General features: G+C 32.7%; 3 protein-coding genes across 5 annotated transcripts; 2 read left to right on the top strand and 1 right to left on the bottom strand.

The window, feature by feature from the left end:
• The first annotated feature begins 739 nt into the window (after positions 1 to 739).
• LOC128393918 (PP2C-like domain-containing protein CG9801) lies at positions 740 to 8,437 on the top strand. The gene is made up of 4 exons (XM_053354148.1): positions 740 to 2,044; positions 2,305 to 3,078; positions 6,824 to 7,143; positions 7,390 to 8,437. The coding sequence occupies exons 1-4, from the start codon at positions 1,750 to 1,752 to the stop codon at positions 8,254 to 8,256; spliced, it is 2,256 nt and encodes a 751-aa protein (XP_053210123.1). The 5' UTR covers positions 740 to 1,749; the 3' UTR covers positions 8,257 to 8,437.
• Positions 8,362 to 9,316, bottom strand: LOC128393919 (vacuolar protein sorting-associated protein 28 homolog). The gene has a single exon (XM_053354149.1). The coding sequence runs from the start codon at positions 9,163 to 9,165 to the stop codon at positions 8,557 to 8,559; it is 609 nt and encodes a 202-aa protein (XP_053210124.1). The 5' UTR covers positions 9,166 to 9,316; the 3' UTR covers positions 8,362 to 8,556.
• A 1,715-nt stretch (positions 9,317 to 11,031) lies between these two features.
• Positions 11,032 to 17,151, top strand: LOC128393955 (regulatory-associated protein of mTOR-like). 3 transcript variants are annotated; one of them, XM_053354188.1, is made up of 8 exons: positions 11,032 to 11,310; positions 11,972 to 13,246; positions 13,338 to 13,448; positions 13,547 to 14,150; positions 14,323 to 14,439; positions 14,597 to 16,430; positions 16,501 to 16,630; positions 16,709 to 17,151. In XM_053354188.1, the coding sequence occupies exons 1-8, from the start codon at positions 11,155 to 11,157 to the stop codon at positions 16,772 to 16,774; spliced, it is 4,293 nt and encodes a 1,430-aa protein (XP_053210163.1). In that variant the 5' UTR covers positions 11,032 to 11,154; the 3' UTR covers positions 16,775 to 17,151. The 3 variants fall into 3 exon arrangements, with proteins under 3 accessions (XP_053210163.1, XP_053210164.1, XP_053210162.1); XM_053354189.1 differs by having other exon boundaries at positions 13,544 to 14,150; positions 14,600 to 16,430; XM_053354187.1 differs by having other exon boundaries at positions 13,544 to 14,150.
• Positions 17,152 to 17,887: the final 736 nt, after the last annotated feature.

Genomic DNA, 17,887 nt, shown 5'->3' with positions numbered 1-17,887 from the left:
GATGATGATGATGATGATGATGATGATGTTGGTATGGATGGTGAAGATTTTGATGTTTAGACTTGTGACTTTTATTTACATTAAGATGATTGTTGTTATGTCGATGATGATGATGATGATTATGATTATGATGACGGTGGCTTTTTGTTAATCGACTCTTGTTATTATTTAAATTATTTACATTAACATTTTCATCATTCTCATGGGAATTAGAAGTTATAACAGAAAGTATCTCATACCGAGAAGCAAATAATTTACTCTCTCTGGATAACAGTTTATCAACAAATTCAAGGTCTTCTTTTTCCCTTTCAGCAAGATCACTTTTATCCACAAAAAGAGCTCGGGCAATTGGATGTTTACTTTCCTTAATCATGGTGACGATGATGAGAGGATGATGATGAAGTGATGAGATGAATAGTAAAGAAAAAAAAAAAAGAAAAAGAAAAAGAAACGAAGACGAAAATATAAATATAACACAAGAGAAAAGAAGAAAAGTATAAATGCAAAGAAATTTAGACTTTTTGATTGTAGAGTGAAAAGGAAAATGAAAAGAGAAAATAAAATCCAAGAGAGAACAAAAATGAAAGAGAAAAAAAAGAAAAAGAAAGTAACTTAACCGTCGCCATCTCGAGAGAAAAAAAGAAAAACTATCAACAAGCGAATTTTTTTCTTCTCCCCAACAGGTGGAACCACAAATCGATCATCATCATCAAATAGAATTTTTTTTTCTTTTCTCAGGTAAATCAACATGATGTTTTCCTTTTTTGTCTCATTTTTTTTATCTGTTTTTTCTTCTCTTTCTTGTTGTTGGTTTAATGTTTCTCTTCTCAAAGAGTTGGAACACATTCAACAAATTGAAATTCACTTGTGATCCTTGATTCATATTCAGATTGATTCTCAGTTTGTTTTGGTTTTTCATTCTCTCTCTTTTTTTTTACTTTTTTCTCTTTTCGCTGTTTTTGGTGTTTTTTTTGGGTTTTAATCAACTGATTCTGATTTTTTTCTGCTCCTTTCTGCTTCTTCACACTTTAAGAGTCAATTAATTGATTTCAATTGAAGAACTAACATGTTTTTTTCCTTTCATTAAGTGACTTTTTTCTCTCTTCATGTAATTTGAAAACTCTTTTCTTTTGAGTTTACATGGTTACTCATCTTTTTCTTCATTATTATCTCGCCTCTTCTCTTACTCATCTAATCAACAAAAACAACAACAACAACAACCTTATCAACATAATTCATTTTTAACTTCACCTTCTTTTTAGAATCTTCCACTTTGGTTTTTCTGTTTTAACTGTTTTTTCTCAACTCAACCATTGGCATGGTTTCTCCTTCCATTCAACATAATCTCGTTTGCCAAACCTTTTCTCTAATTGTTGATTTCTGATTCTCTGTTAATTCTACTCGTGGTGGTGACTCTGTATTCTCAATGTTTCGTTACTTCCATTGTTGCTTGAAGTGAATGGTGCCTTGATTTATCTCTTTCTCTTTGTTTCTTCATCTTAACTTGTATCTTTTCCTGTTCATCTCTTTTCCTTGCATAACTTTCTCATCGTTGATTGTCTAGATTTTTTTTTGTTCTCTGTTCTTTTTGTTTTGTTTCTTCTGGTGTCAAAAACTCTGATGACAACAATCTTGCTGCATTGAAATTGTGCAAATACATTTTGTTGCTTTTCTTTGTTTTCATTTTTACAATTTTCTCGTGATCCTCGTGTGTTTAACTCCATCAACATCTCCCAATTCGAACCAATCATGATGATGATGTGTAAAATGTTGAAAAAATCATTCACTGATAATGAACCTCAACCGGACGTTATTTGTGGTAAAACCTGTTATGATTTACCTGTAAAAAATATTGATCCATTATCAAGTCGATTAGTTTCAGCCTACACTGGACCTGGACTTGGATTAGTTTCTGTTGGTGCCGATGCAAGATCGAAAGCTTTTCAAGTTCCTCCTGATCTTGCCATCGATGTCGCTTTCATTGACGATGAAGACGAAAATGAAGATGGCTATCTATCCTCATCAACCAACAATAACTCACCAGGTAACACTTATTTTCACCTAAAAAAAACCAATCAAATAATTGTTAATCAATGCTCCTAATAATTAATAATAATGATAACCTGTTTTTTTTTGATGATGATTGTGTTTGACATTGAACTTTTTTTTCTCTCAAAAATCAGACAACACAATCTCAACTCTCTCATTCATCTTTTCTATTCTCTCTTTGATCTTAATAATAATCTTTTTGTTTCCATTTTATATTTATTCTTCTTCTACTCTATCATATATTGTCTCTTTTAGAGCCCGCCATTACCACCACCAAGCATAATGACTCATATTATTCATCTAAATTTGATGGTTACATGAAAAAGCGCGAACCTGTAAAGAAAAGGAACAATAAATTACCTTCTACCAATGGAATTTCATCAATTTCATCAATTCTATCGAAAACATCGTTGACCCCAAGAACCTTGGAAACTTCATCTTCAGCCTTTAACTCATCTTCCCTTCCCAATTCAATATCATCATCAACAACGACAACAACAACAACAACAACACCTTCCATCACCAGTTTACCTTTACTCGAAGAAGTTGCTGGTGTTTGTAATTGGAGTTGTCCAACAGAAAACGCTTTCGGAATGTCAGTCTCACTTTACGAACAACATCCTACTACCAATCAAAGAGCTGGAGAACCGATTGCCGATTCATTTGGTATCTGTGTTAGAGAAAATTCTGCCATACTTGCCCTGGCTGATGGTGTTAATTGGGGTGAAGGAGCTTGCATAGCATCTCGAAGTGCAATCCATGGTTCCATTGATTATCTAAATAAAGCTTTATACCTTGAGGGTGGTGTCAAGGTGAACAATACAATGGACCTTTTCATTTGTCTTTTACGATCTTTCTCAGCTGCCCATAGTATGATACTCCAAGAGAACGGAAAATTAACCACCTTAACCGTTGCCGTTATTGCTCAGCTTAAAAATTCAGATAAATTTGCTGTCTGTTCGTGTAATGTTGGTGATAGTTTCGCCTATGTGTACTCAAAGAAACATGGTGTCCGAGAGATTACCCAAGGTCAGTGTAAACACTAACAAAAAATGAGTGATTTTCTAAGAGAAAGAAAGAGAATCAAATGAAGCCCAGAAAAAGAGCAATAACAAACTAAATTATCCGGGAAAAGCGAAAATAGTGAAAACAGAAACAAAGAAAATGGTTCAAGATGAAGGTTAAGCTTTTCTTTATTCTCTCTTTTTCTCTTATTAATTCGTGAATTTCTTGTTCTTTTTATTTTCTTCTAATACATCAACTAAATTGATAGACAAAATGTTAGTGTGTTTGAATAACAGAAACCGTAACGTCTCTTTATTACCAAAATTTCCTTCTCTTTACTGGTTTATTCTCCTCGGTTGTTTTTCTTCATCTTCCTTCTCACTCGCACTTACTTGTTGTTTTTTTCTCTCTTTCGGTCACCTTCCCTTCTCTATCTTTCCACCTAAAACTAACCCACGGTCATTATTATACTCGTATTGCCTTTTCTTCATCATCCTCATCCTAAAATTTATCGTCTACACTTAAATAACTTATTTACTTGTCTCACCTTCTAACAAATCCGACAAAACCAAAACTGTCTACATAATAATCATCACACTGATTGATCTCAATGAACTTTGTTAGCATTTCAATATGATAAGTAACTTTTTTCTTCTTGTCTTCTTTTTTTTTCGTCATCTTACTCCCATATGATTTGATTAGTCTCAATCTCGTCTTCTCTCTCCTTCTTCTCATGTCTGATTCTATTCTGTCAAACTTGATACACTCCAAAGATGATTGATTTAAACCAACATCTAATCTCACAATTAATAATCTCATTAATTTCCGCATTTAATAATATTCCTTGATTAATAACATACAGTGTACATCAGACGCACTTGAATTTTTTTGGTTTACTCCTTTTAAAAATTTACCTTTTGTTTACATGATAATAATCATTATCTTCATCACTAATTAACTTAATTTAATGTATAAACCATTAGTTTACCTTTGTTTTGATGAGGAAAAAAGTTAAGCCTGTATATTTATTTTACTTTTTTCACCATCATCACCATCATCTTGCAGCTTGTTAGTTATTATAATTGAATTATAATAATTACAGTTACCTGGTGATGTTGATTGTTGAAAACTTAAACAAAAAGGTAGATTATCAGAATTGATTAAATTTACAAATTCAAATGAATTATAATTTCCTCCAGATCCTCATAATCAAAATGACCAAAAAATGAAACAACGATAAACAATATTAATGATTTAGCCATTGGAACTTGTCAATTATTAATTGACCATTCATTTTATTGACCATCTCTTGCTCAATTTTGATTATCTTTCCTCTTATCCATTATAATAACTGTCACTTTGGTTTAATCTCATACATTTCAAGCAAAATCTGACAATTAGATTTGACCTAAATGTCCAGATTAACATGAAATGTTGAAAATGGTCATTTAATTGTATTACTCACACTTGTAATACAATATAGTAACAATTTAATCAAATAATGGATAACCTAAACACTAACAATATCTAATCAGATTGAGGTCAATCAATAACATTAATTAATTTAACATTTACCATTTTAATTATCAATTATTGATGTGCAAAAAATTTATCATCAATGATATAAATTTATTTTCATGTCTCATGTATATCACATTTTACATGTGAGCCAACTAAACAATCAAGATAGAGTTAAATCAACTCAGCAATTAACAATTAAACTAAACCAGTATATAAATTGTAAAATTATCAACTATTGAATTACTTAATTTGATTTCTCAAATATTAACACATAATTATCAACTTTCTAACAAACGTTTGATTGATGTTTTTTTTTTAATTTCTTTATCAATGCTAATAATCAATTCTTAGTAAACCCAACAATTAAACTTTTTGAATATGTTGATGATTTAAATTCACTAACTATACGTAATAATGGCGATAATTATAATGTGGTTAACCTTTAACAATCAACTATTCAATCTGTTGTTGGATTTAAATATCTTGCAAAAAAACCACCTCAATATCTTAAAGAAATCAACCTTGGTCATCCTTAGGTGGTCCCAAGGACTTTCAAGTCTTTCATCATCATCATCATCCTCATCATCTTAGTATCTCCCATTTTTTATCAAAACTTATCATTATTATCACAATTTAATGTGCACTTTTAAATTGCTCGCTGTTCAATCATTGTCACGATTTTTGTCCTTTTACTTTTCACTTATTTTAGTAGCTAAAAAAATGCTCATAGAATCACGAGAAATGTCGAGGGAGAGAGAGAGAGATTAGTGATAGTGATGATGAGAAGGATAAGAGGCCAGAGGGAAGATAAATAACAGTGAACGATAAAGAAGATTAAGAAAAATTCACTGACACTTAGCTTCATCTTCATCTTTATCCTCTCATCATCATCATCATCTTTTTTTCAAAGCCATTCAATTTCAAAATGTTGGCTTTGTAATGTTACTTGTTAGTTGATGTTTTAAGTGACGATGCCAAAGATGAAGATGAATTGATATTGTTATTCGTAATAGAGATGATAATGATGTTGTTGCCCCTCATCATCATCATCTCTCTCTCACTCCTATTACATCGGTAAATTACTTGTTGAATATTTTTCATTTTAATTTAAATTATTTCAAACTTTTTAATATAAACTCATGCACTCTGAGTATCAGTTGAATAGCCAATTGTTTACTTTTCATTTTTCTTTCCATTTTTTTTCCCTTACTCTTACTATTGTTACCATTATGATTATTTTTTGATTGTTATTATATTTACTGATTATATTTTACTATTTTAACTTGATCACAATTCCTAAATTATAATGTACTTTACCGTTTAATATATCGATCAACATTTGATCAGGGCTTTTTACTTCATCTCCCTTATGTCAGTGAAGTTTTTTGTTACTTTCTCTCTCTCTCTCTCTCTTGATTGTGCTAATATAAATAGTCATACTTAATTATTCAACTAACTACTAACTAATCATCATCAATAATAGCAACAATCAACTGATTATCATTTGATTACAGTTTGATGGTGGTTACTTGACTCATGTTTGTTGTGAGAGTTTGAAAGTTTACTCTTGTTTTTGTTATTTAATAATCAAATTAACCTGATCACAATCAGCTAATTGTACAATCTATTCTCGGATGGGAGTTTTAATCATCTTCATATCATAAGATTGAATTAATTATATTCTAATAATTTGATATTTCCTCTCATTCTCTCTCTTTATTGTTGATTAACCAAGAAAGAAAACAGTTAACATCATTTGTCCTGCTTCTTCATTTTTTCTTATTATTTTTCTTTAATTTGTTGTCCCCTAATTCTTGAAACTCATCAACTCCTTTATCGTCATCATCTTCATCTTCATCATGATAATCATGATAATCATGACTTTCTTCAGTCTCTCAAGTTCATGCTTGATACTTTTAACCCAATCAAATTATTACCTAAAGGCGATGCCCATTTTACTGACTAATAATTCAATTAATACTCATTTAATATTAATTGTTACAACAACTTCCACTATTTACCCTGACCTCAATTAGCACAATTTTCAATTGAATTTTTCATTGAGTTGATTAATTTTATTTTCCCTTCTTTAGAAGATAAAATATTTAATAAGTCGATAAATCAACAATCCAAGCACATTACATGAAAAAAAGAGAAAAAGGAAAACAAATTGCTTAATTAAACGAGAATCAATCAATCATTAATATTTAACTTTATTCTTTACTCTTATATTTACATGTACTCACAGGTTCTCATGATATTTATTCAATGAGAGATATGAGATCAGCTTTGGGAGCTCTGGGCCCTGTTGAAGGTACAAACCCGGAATTGAATAATCTAACCGTTGCCATGACCATCGTTGATCAGGGTGACATTGTCTTCCTTGCCAGTGATGGGATTTCAGATAATTTTGACCCAGTTGTGGGTAAATTTGCTCTACCAAAGAAAACCGATTCCACCACCACCACAGCAACGACAACGACAACAACAACTTCCAATAATAATAATAAAAGCCGTAATAATAGTGATTCTAATAATATAAAGAACTCAGAGAAACATAACAATAAGGTAATAACTTTATTCATGTAAATTGAAGAGGGACCTCGCCTTTTATTATATAAGCACATATACGCCTTGTGTCTCATCATCATTATCAACATAATTATCATCATTATTAACAATATAACAATGATAATAATAATGATTACACATGAAAAAATACATTTCTTATTGGCCGAAAAAAAACAGTTTTATTTAATCACATTTCCTTAATTATTGTCTAATCTTTTTCTTTCTCTTTAATTGTATTTTCAGGCCAATGGCTCGAGTGATAACAAAACGCCTGAAAAAGTTGCCACCAAGAATAAGATTAACTCAAAATTATTCTGCTCCAGAAGTAACAGTGTTAAATCATCATCTAAATCATCGTCAACAACAACAAATTCAACTAATCATCGAACCTCTCGTCGTAAAAGTGAAGGATTGATCTCACGAATAACGGAAGATCTTAAATTATCTTCATTAGAAAGTAATAATAAGTCTTCCACTAAGAATGGTGGTCATCATCGTTATCATGTTTCTAATGGTCACTCTAAGGATTCTCATAATAATAATACCTCAACGTCAAAAAAGACATCAAACAATTTAATTACCACATCAAGTAAGGATAAAAGTAACATTAAGGATAATAACAATGGTTCGAGTAACAATAATAAAGTAAAACGAAGCCATTCAATGAATGACAAGTCGACCAATTCATTACCAATTGTGACCGCTGTTCAAAGGCACGAATTAAGCCTACTACGAATGGAAGATATAATTCGTAATGGTTTTAGTCAACCGATTAAACAAACATGCACTACGGCTAAACAATTGTGCGAATTGTTAATTGAATGGGCAACCAAACTGACCACAGCTAAAAGACGAATACTTGAAGATCCTGATCTTTATGATGATCTCGATACCAACTTTGATCATACTGAACAACGAGTTCGTCGACGGCAAGTTGGAAATAAACTATACATGTTACCCGGTAAATTGGATCACGCGTCAATTGTGGCCTGTAAAGTGGCCTTTTATGGGGATTATGCTAATAAACGTTATCTTCCGGATGGTGACTCAAACAAGTATAATCTCCGATTGAAAGCAACTCTTGCAAAAATTGAGAGTCATGAAGATTAATGATTTACCCTTACAATTGACTACAAATTTTTCAAAAAAAAGGGCACAACTCAATCACTTGAGCGCTTTTAATTGTCACCACGTTCAATTCATTAACTGTAAAAGTTATGGTTTTAAAAACATTGATGTTTTATTATCTATTATTATCACCATAAAATTAATCATCATTGAACATAACAAATGAATTTCTTTCTCTCTCTTTCAAAAAAATGATTTCAGTTCCTTTTGTCTCGTTTCTTTCCTTGATTTCCATCTGATTGTGAGATAAAATTAATAGACCTTTGAGATGATCGAGGTAAATCAAGGTTCGTATAACAATTTGTTAAAACCAGTGAATCCAGTTTCAAGATCAAATATTAATTGTCGAACTTGGGAATCATTAAGTTCATCAGATGCTGACATTGATGAGAAAACCTTAAGCCATTCTTGGATCTTTGTTTTACCACCAAAATCAGGGGGTAAGATTGACAGACGATTCATAGTTTCCAATAAAGCCAATAGATCAGGTTGCAGTTCATCGGTTGATTTATAATTTAATCGTAATTTATCTTGAATGGTAATGTAAAGAGAGGTTATATCAGCTATACACTTGTTTTTATCGTCTTTCAATGCGATCGGTTTACCCTCTTTAATACGAGCCAAAGCAAGAGGACAATCGAATCGATATTTCTTCATGAAAGCTTCAATTGTTTGGAATTCATCTTGAACTTGTTTAAAGGCCGCCTGATATTGGACCAATAGTTTCTCACAGCAAGCATCATATTCCTTAGCTGTAACTGCATCCTTGATAATCGCCTTCTCCAAACACTGTAGGGTATTTACAACAGCGTATAAATCAGCGAGATTATCATAGATTTCTCTCTCACGGGAATTACGGTAAAGCCTAACATCTTCATAAAGAGAGGCCATTTTGTGGATCACTGTGAACAAAAGACAAGAATAAGACTCAATGGACTTGGAATAAAACCAATCAAATCAAAAAATTCATTAAATTTCACTAGATTTCAAAAAACAGATGAAAACTTGAAAACCAAAACATTAATGATTCATTTCATTTAAATGTTTACTCGGCTTAGTGAGTCGAACAAGTTTCTCAATCGACTCAATCAGCTAATCTCTCATTTCTCTTGAGACAAAACTCACTAGATGGCAGTGGTTAGAATTAATCTTCAATTTCAAAATAAATGGAGAAATGATCACAATTTAAACGGATTTATAACTTTTTCATAGCCTTTTATTGAAAAATTGAGACTATCAATGGTAGATTATTGGATTAATTAGTCGTAAATGGTGAAATTTAATGAACGATTAATAATCAAGCGAAGTGAAGGTAAAGCGCGAGATTTAAAAATGTAAAATTTTCATCGTTTTTAAGTCAAGTAAATAATTAGTTCGCATTTGAAAAAACGATATTAACTTAATTGCGAAATAAACAAAAGGTATTGGCGATTGATTTTCTTTATCAATCGTGAGGTGCAATTTATGACTTAGTAGGATGTTTAAGAAATTATGTAGTTTCCATTTTGAAAAATCAGAATCGTTTTTTAATTAGTTTTAGAATTTTGATTCTCATTTCTTAATTACAATTTCGATTTTAGTTTATTCTTCGTGAGAGTTAAATTTCTTTTGCTTGAGATTAATGACCGTTAGGTTCGACTTGATGTTGATTTGAAAATTTTCCATATGAAAACTTATTAACTTTACATTGGGAAGAAATCGAAACAACTTTCAAAAACCTCCAAAAAATAGAAAATCGGGTAAGACTCAAGATATGTCATATAATATGACATGTAATATTTTCAATTATTAGCGAAGATTTAACCTAACCTAATTTAAACAAACACAATTAACTGAACAATTAAGTCCATTTTCATTTGTAGCTTGAACTTTAAATCGAAAAAAAGTCAGCTCAAAGTCAAAATATCGAGCTGACGGACATATCTTGAGTCTTACCGAAAATCGTTTAGTAAAATTTTCCCTTTTCGTTGAAATCTTCACTTCAATTCTTTATTATATCTAATTTTAATCAACAACGGAACTTATGTTCGAATTTTTTCGAATATTGTCCAATCGAATTTTTATATTTTCGTTGTATAAGTCCACAGAACTAAATTTCCGTTGCTACTATTAATATTTTCCTGGACTCGTATTTATGATTTGTTTCGCCACTTCAGCTTCTTCATTCAATTTATAGTCATGATCGGTCCATTCTATTACTGTTGTTCATTTTTCTTGTGGCTTGTTCTCAGTATTATCAATTGGTCTCACATTTTCCTCGAAATTCGTCGAAAGTTGGAGCATCAATAACATTTAACGCTTCCTTCGAGGTTATTGAGTCTTGTGACTTTGTTGAGTAATCCACTGATGATTTCCCTTCACTATAATTGATCGATGCAATCACGGTAAATATTTCTTCAGGAATCAATTATTAATAATTTTCCTCTTATTTTAAATAAGTTTTTCATAATGGAACAATTTTTTAAACTATCAACTAAACGTTCAATGTTACATATCACAAGAGTCATTCGACTTATATTTTTAATTTTCGGATACAAATTGTTATTCTACTGTTACTTACTTGATGTCAAGTTGTTCTTCCAACACTTATATACGACAATTTTCACATTCAAGTTGGTCTCAATTCTAATATTAATTAGTTAATTTCGACAAACAACCAGAACAAAAAAAAATTCATCGAAAAATCAAAAATTCTACTCGAGCGCCATCTTGTAGAATTTAGAAGAACGAACAATAGAAGGAGAAAAAAAAACGTTCAGATTTTGTTTGTTGTTCTTTTGCTGAAAGTGAAAATTAATTAACTAAAAAGGAGATTTTGTGTTTTTAGTTTAATTATGTGTTTTTAATTTGAATGATATTTAATAAATTTTCGGTCAATTAATGCGGGACAAGGTGATGAACTATGAACCTGATTGTGTGGAAGACATTCGATCTCTTCCCGATTGGAATCTTCCCGTTGCCTTTTCTGCTCTTAGGTTGGAACCTAAGCTTGAAGGTATGCCACCAAATTCTGTTTCATGGAGAATGAAAGAAAGGGTAAGATAATTAATTCTATTGACGATAATTATTCAATAATTTGCTTCTTAATTTATCAATTAATCTTTCCCGTGTCACTTTACTTTCAAACTTAACCTTATCTCTCTTGTTGATGTTTACCAGTTTTCTTGTTTTCCACTATTTTCTACCTTTCGTTTTTTCATCCTTGTGTTGAAATATATGTTTCCATCATTTTTTATGTTCTCTCTCATTTACTATTGAAGTCTCTTTCTTTTCTCTTTCATTTCATCTCTCTTGTTGTTTTTCTCTATCTTTACGTATATGTCTAGTAGAGTTAAAGGTATTATCTCATTCTGTCAGATGTTATATGTAACCTTTATAATGAGAACTTTTTTGCTCATCAGTTTTACCACCCAAGTCTAGTTGTACTTTATTACTATTTGTTTTGCTTTGATTTTCCTTTACTCTCTCTCTCTCTCTCTCTCTCTCTCTTTCTCTTTCTCTTTCTTTCCTTTTTTCTCTTTCTGCTAATCATTTGATACAAATTCTTTTCTATTTCATTCATCAGACCCTCTATTGCCTCATAAACCTTATTTCCATTCATCTTCTTTATCTTACTCCAGTTATTAATATTTTCTTCTCTTTGACTCTCTCTATCTCTTTCTCTGTTACGCTCACACATACACACACACATATTTAGATGAAAACTGTGAGCGTTGCTCTTGTTCTGTGCCTTAATGTTGGTGTCGATCCTCCAGATATTCTTAAAACTCAACCCTGTGCTAAATTGGAGTGTTGGGTTGATCCATTTTCTATGCCACCTCAAAAAGCCCTGGAAGCAATAGGAAGTGAGTTACAGAAACAATATGAAAGATGGCAACCAAGAGCACGATATAAACAAAGCTTAGATCCAACTGTTGATGATGTAAAAAAGTTTTGTACCTCATTACGTCGAGGTGCCAAGGATGACAGAGTTTTACTTCATTACAATGGACACGGTGTTCCAAAGCCAACAATTAACGGTGAAATTTGGGTTTTCAATAAAACCTACACTCAATATATACCTCTTTCCCTTTATGATCTCCAACAATGGATGGGATCTCCTTCTATTTATGTTTACGATTGTTCCTGTGCCGGCCTTATAGTTCAATCTTTCAATCAATTTGCTATCCAACATGAGCGAGAATACCAGATTACTTTAACCACAGCTCGAAACCAGGGAAACCTGGGTAATGTTAATATGCTCCTTGCATCATCACCAAATTACAAGAATTGCATTCAACTGGCCGCTTGTGCTGCTGACCAGATACTTCCCATGAATCCTGATCTTCCCGCTGACCTCTTCACCTCGTGTCTTACCACTCCACTAAGAATTGCTCTTAGATGGTTTATTATGCAAAATTCAAAATTAATACCAACAATTAACCTTGATCTGGTTGATTCGATTCCCGGTTCATTAAGTGATCGTCGTACCATGTTAGGTGAACTTAATTGGATATTCACTGCCATTACTGATACCATTGCTTGGAATGTTTTACCTAGAGAAACTTTTCAACGACTTTTCCGTCAAGATCTACTTGTCGCTAGTTTATTTAGGAATTTTCTTCTCGCTGATCGTATAATGAGATCATATAATTGTACTCCCGTCTCTAGTCCCAAACTTCCTTCAACTTATCATCATCCCATGTGGCAAGCTTGGGATCTTGCGGTGGACAATTGTTTACATCAACTTCCCTTAATCAAACAAGATCCTACTGCTCAATATCGCCATAGTTCATTTTTCTCGGACCAATTAACCGCATTTCAAGTATGGTTAACCTTTGGGAAAACCATCGATGCCAATCATAATCCCGACTTTAATCATCCCGAACAATTACCCATAGTTTTACAAGTACTTTTAAGTCAAGTTCATCGTCTTAAAGCACTCGAACTTCTTGGTAGATTTCTTGATCTTGGTCCTTGGGCTGTGAACATGGTAATTTCCATTTTCTAATCGTAATCAATATAACGCAATTAATTAAACTTTTTTTTCTTTCTGTTTACTTTTTGATAATTTAAATCTTTAGGCTCTTTCTGTTGGTATTTTCCCTTATGTTTTGAAACTTTTACAAAGCTCAGCGCGAGAGCTTAGACCGCTTCTTGTTTTCATTTGGGCTAAAATTTTAGCCGTTGACGGGGTAAATATTTTTTTAATTTGTATCACTTTTTTTGTTCATCATTGTGATGAAAATCTTTTTTATCCAAAAATAATTTACATCAATTCATTTTAAAGCAGAGCTGTCAAGAGGAACTCATTCGTGACAATGGTCACAAATACTTTCTCAATGTACTTTCCGACACCAACCTTCCTGCTCAGTACCGAACCATGGCCGCTTTTGTTTTAGGCTGTATTGTCCGAAGTTATCATCCAGGTCAAGAAGCTGCTTACCAAGGAAGTCTAATAGCCGTTTGTCTAGAACAATTGACCGATTCAAATGCTCAACTTCGTCAATGGATAACAATTTGTCTTGGTCTTACTTGGAATAATTATGATGCCGCTCGTTGGTGTGGAGTTCGTGACTCGGCTCACGAGAAACTTTTCCCTCTATTAAACGATGATATACCTGAAGTTCGAGCTGCGACTGTTTTCGCTCTTGGTACATTCATCACGGGAGCTGGAGAGCGAACAGACCATGCGAACACAATTGACCACAGTATTGGTATTACTCTAATCAATACCGTCTCAAATGATGGTAGTCCATTGGTACGAAAAGAGTTGGTTTGTGCTCTCCAATGTCTAATTTTACTATTTGAAAATCAATTCGTTGCTGTGGCCTATCAAATGATAGAAGATGATAAATCGAAAGAACTTTTACAACCAAACGCTCTAAATCAAGGAGGTGAAATTTCATGATTTTCTTAATCTAATGCATGAAAGTTTCCTCGAACTTTGTCTCTCCTCCTACTAATCAACTAATCATTATATTTCTCATTGTCTGCTTATTGTTATCCATTCCTCTCCATCCTGACTCATATTGATAACTTTTTCTTCCTCTTCTCTTCCGCTTCAAGATGGTTTGCTCAATGCCGCTACTACGCCTCCTTCTAACATTTCCGGCCTTCGTAAGGTTGCATCTCGAGAGAGACTCATGAAGCTGTTTTCCCCATATACACCTACGCTTCCCAATGGTAAGCTTTTTGTCCTGTTTGCAACAAATATACACAAACGATACTTTAATTGCCAATATTCACCTAATCATTTTATTTCTGATGTTCCTCTAATTGATATCTTCTCTTTTCCTCCTTCCTTGTTTTCTTTTCTTATCTGGTCCATCAACTATGATAGTAGTGACTGGAGACTCATTGACACCCCCAGCAGCAGTTTACAATAACAATAATAACATAACCGCTATCAAAAGGATAAGCTCAACAAACTCATTGACAGCCTTTGGTACAAGTACTCTTGGTACCAGTGGAATTGGAAACGTTTACTCAACCATTTGGAAAGCAATAATGAGCCTTGGTAATGATCCTCATCCGGATGTTTCTAATATGGCTCAGGTTATTATCGATGAGATTAAATCAAAAGTCCAACCACCAAGTGCTTTGTCCAATGATTCGTTTAAAGAGTCTCGATCTGATCCTTCATCTTCCGAACCTTCATCTCCAGCAACTCACCCAACCTTTGTTATGAGTGAATCACCTCCTCAAACAACAACAAACTCAACTCAACATCAACAAGGTTTATCATCATCATCATCACATAACCACAACAATCAACATACAAACAATTCATCTACTAGGGAAAGACAGGGTAGTGAAGGTTCTCAAAGTGCCAGCGGTTTAATCAATAGCGGAGGAAATGGTCCAATTCCTTCAACATCTTCTATAGCAACAACGGTGACCGGTTCATCGTCAACCAACAATTTAACCTCACATACTGGAAGCAGTAGTAATTTAGTTAATCATTCACATCATCCACCTCATGGTCGTCATTCCATTGCTGGCATCGGTTATCCTTCACATGCTCATGTTACCTCATTTCTAACTCCATATTCAAGGAAGAGGAAAATCTTTGGTCGTGAACCGAATATCAGAATATCCGAAGATAATACAATAACCTCGGATGATTTAAATAACACCAGTGCCATAACTTATAGATCACCTTTGGTTAAAACTGATTTTATCGGTTGGTGTATTAAATTTTTTAATGAAAATTGTGTTAAATATTTGGAAAGTAGTGATCCCGAAAGTGCCAGTAACGAGGAAAAGGAATGGAGATTAACGCGTAATTATCATGTAAGACGAAATGCAGTCGATGAATTATCAACCACCGATCCAAGTCGAACGGAAGAACAAATATTTTTACAGAAAAACTCATCAGTTCCTTCATTGATACAATTTCATCCCTATGAACCACATCTCATTGTCGCTGAGCGTGAATCTTTTTCTGTTTGGACTTGGGACACTTCAAGTAACAATAACTATGGCTACAATAGTGGTTATAATACATCTTCCGCTCTTTTGGGAACCTTTTCCAATGCCAATTCATTTAAAAGTAGAATTAGCTCATCCCAATTAGTTAATTCTCACGATATAACAATCCTTTTACTTGCATGTGATGATGGAAATGTTAAAGCATGGAAACTACATAGTCTACAACAGGACAATTCACCACCACAACTGGTCACTGCCTTTCAAATATTAGATGAACTGACCCGATCACCAGGATCAAAGGGAGGGTCAGGCATAAGAATCCATTGGAATCAAGAGTCACGTCATCTCATCGGAGCGGGTGATTCTAAAATGATACGAATCTGGGATTCGGAAAAAGAGGCTCGACTACGAGACCTTCCCACCGGCGCTGATTGTAGTGTGACCTCTTTAAGCTCAGATGGATCAATTATTTGCGCCGGTTGTCAAGACGGAACTATCCGTCTTTTTGACGAACGATGTTCACCAAACGATACTAGGATACTCACCTTTCGTGAACACGCTAAATGGGTTGTCAATGCCCACCTTTACCCTGACAATCAGAAACATGTTAACGTACTTTCTGCCAGCACGGAGGGAATCGTTAAATTTTGGGACAAACGGAGTCCCTCTGCCATTAAAACAATCGCCGTATCTCAGGGATTAACATCGATGGCTATTCATCCCGAAGCTGATGTTTTTGCCTGGTAAATTTATCCAAATTATATTCAAATAGTCAAACAATTAACGAACAATTTGTTTTTCCAATTTCTTTAGCGGTACATCATCTCAATCAATTCACATTTACACTCTCGATGGTTTACCTGGAAGTATAATTAGATATCATGACGGATTTATGAGCCAACGAATAAGTCCAATCAGTTGTTTAGCTTATCATCCATTAAGAGTAAGTTTAAAATGGTTCGTTAATTATTTTCAGATCACAATTAACTAATTAATTTCTCTCTCTCTCTTTCTTTTTCAGGTTAATCTGGCAGCAGGCTGTAAAGATTCATACATCTCTGTTTATTCATCACCCAAAGTATATTAACTTTAATTTAAAGTTTAGCCATAAGAATAAAACAAATTGATTTGATTAGCTTAATCGAATCAACCAAAATCAGATCAAGAAAAAGAGCTGAAAGCTGATTTTATATATCTAAACCAAATTAACAACTTTAATTGTAAAAATGAAGGTTTGTTTTTCTCAAGGTGAGAAAACAAATCTTAATTATAATCAACGATCTTTGTGTATAAAGCAAAATGTTATGTTAACAACAACAACAACAAAAGACTACCAACTACAACGAAGCAAATGATTTTCAATGCAATCTAATTAATGGGCATCACCAAAAACAACAATTAACAGAAATTAAATTTTTTTGTCTACCTTTAATAAACAAAATCCACCAACCCTTTAACTGTCAATTCAGTTTTAATGTAAATCTTGAAACAATTAATATTTCCCAATTGAAGTGTATACTACTACTACTGCTAGTGAATCGATGACAATTAGTAATTATTTTACCACTTGAATCACGAGATTAAATTGTGGAAACATAAACATTTATACTATCAAGCAATTAGAGGTGTTAATGATTTGATTGTTGAATTGAATTCACATTCTAAATCAATATGATTAACTTTTAAACAATCGTAAAGATTTACTAATAGTAATCAGATGAATCTTTATCAACCTTAATTGCCTTTTGTCATATTGATGGTGGTGGATAATTGTTGGTTTACTAATTATGAGAAAAAAACAATTTCCAGTTTAACAAGTATATTAAATTGTTACAATTAGTTTAACCACTGGTTAGATGATGATTATCACCATCATGTGAGGTTTAAATTATCACTGGAGCATCACAAGAACACTGATATTATGTAACAATCATTGATCCAATTGAATGATTAAGAAAAGGTGAGAGAGAGAGAGAGAGAAAGGAAAAAGGTAAACAAACAATTGATTTTAATTTAAATTAAATTGTTGATTATTTTGAGTTGATTCTCTGACAGCAATTACACAGGAAAACAATTGAAATTTAAAAGGAAGAGAGGGAAAAATAAACAACAGATAAAATTGGAGTGAATTAAATACAGAAAATGAGAAGACAATTTAAATTGTTGTCAAATCGTTACAGAGAAATTAACAGACAATTAA

Source organism: Panonychus citri, unplaced genomic scaffold (assembly GCF_014898815.1).
Source record: "Panonychus citri isolate SS breed McGregor unplaced genomic scaffold, ASM1489881v1 Contig00139, whole genome shotgun sequence".
NCBI classification, from domain to species: Eukaryota; Metazoa; Arthropoda; class Arachnida; order Trombidiformes; family Tetranychidae; genus Panonychus; species Panonychus citri.
The sequence above is the reverse complement of the archived record's forward strand: the minus strand, read 5'-3'. Positions and strand labels throughout refer to the sequence as shown.

Coding starts and splice junctions, on each gene's coding strand:
- LOC128393918 (XM_053354148.1), top strand. CDS start 1,750: ATGATGATGATGTGTAAAATGTTGAAAAAATCATTCACTGATAATGAA. Junction 2,045..2,304: donor AACCAACAATAACTCACCAG/GTAACACTTATT, acceptor TGTCTCTTTTAG/AGCCCGCCATTACCACCACC. Junction 3,079..6,823: donor TGTCCGAGAGATTACCCAAG/GTCAGTGTAAAC, acceptor ATGTACTCACAG/GTTCTCATGATATTTATTCA.
- LOC128393919 (XM_053354149.1), bottom strand. CDS start 9,165: ATGGCCTCTCTTTATGAAGATGTTAGGCTTTACCGTAATTCCCGTGAG.
- LOC128393955 (XM_053354187.1), top strand. CDS start 11,155: ATGCGGGACAAGGTGATGAACTATGAACCTGATTGTGTGGAAGACATT. Junction 11,311..11,971: donor CATGGAGAATGAAAGAAAGG/GTAAGATAATTA, acceptor ACACATATTTAG/ATGAAAACTGTGAGCGTTGC. Junction 14,440..14,596: donor TACACCTACGCTTCCCAATG/GTAAGCTTTTTG, acceptor CAACTATGATAG/TAGTGACTGGAGACTCATTG.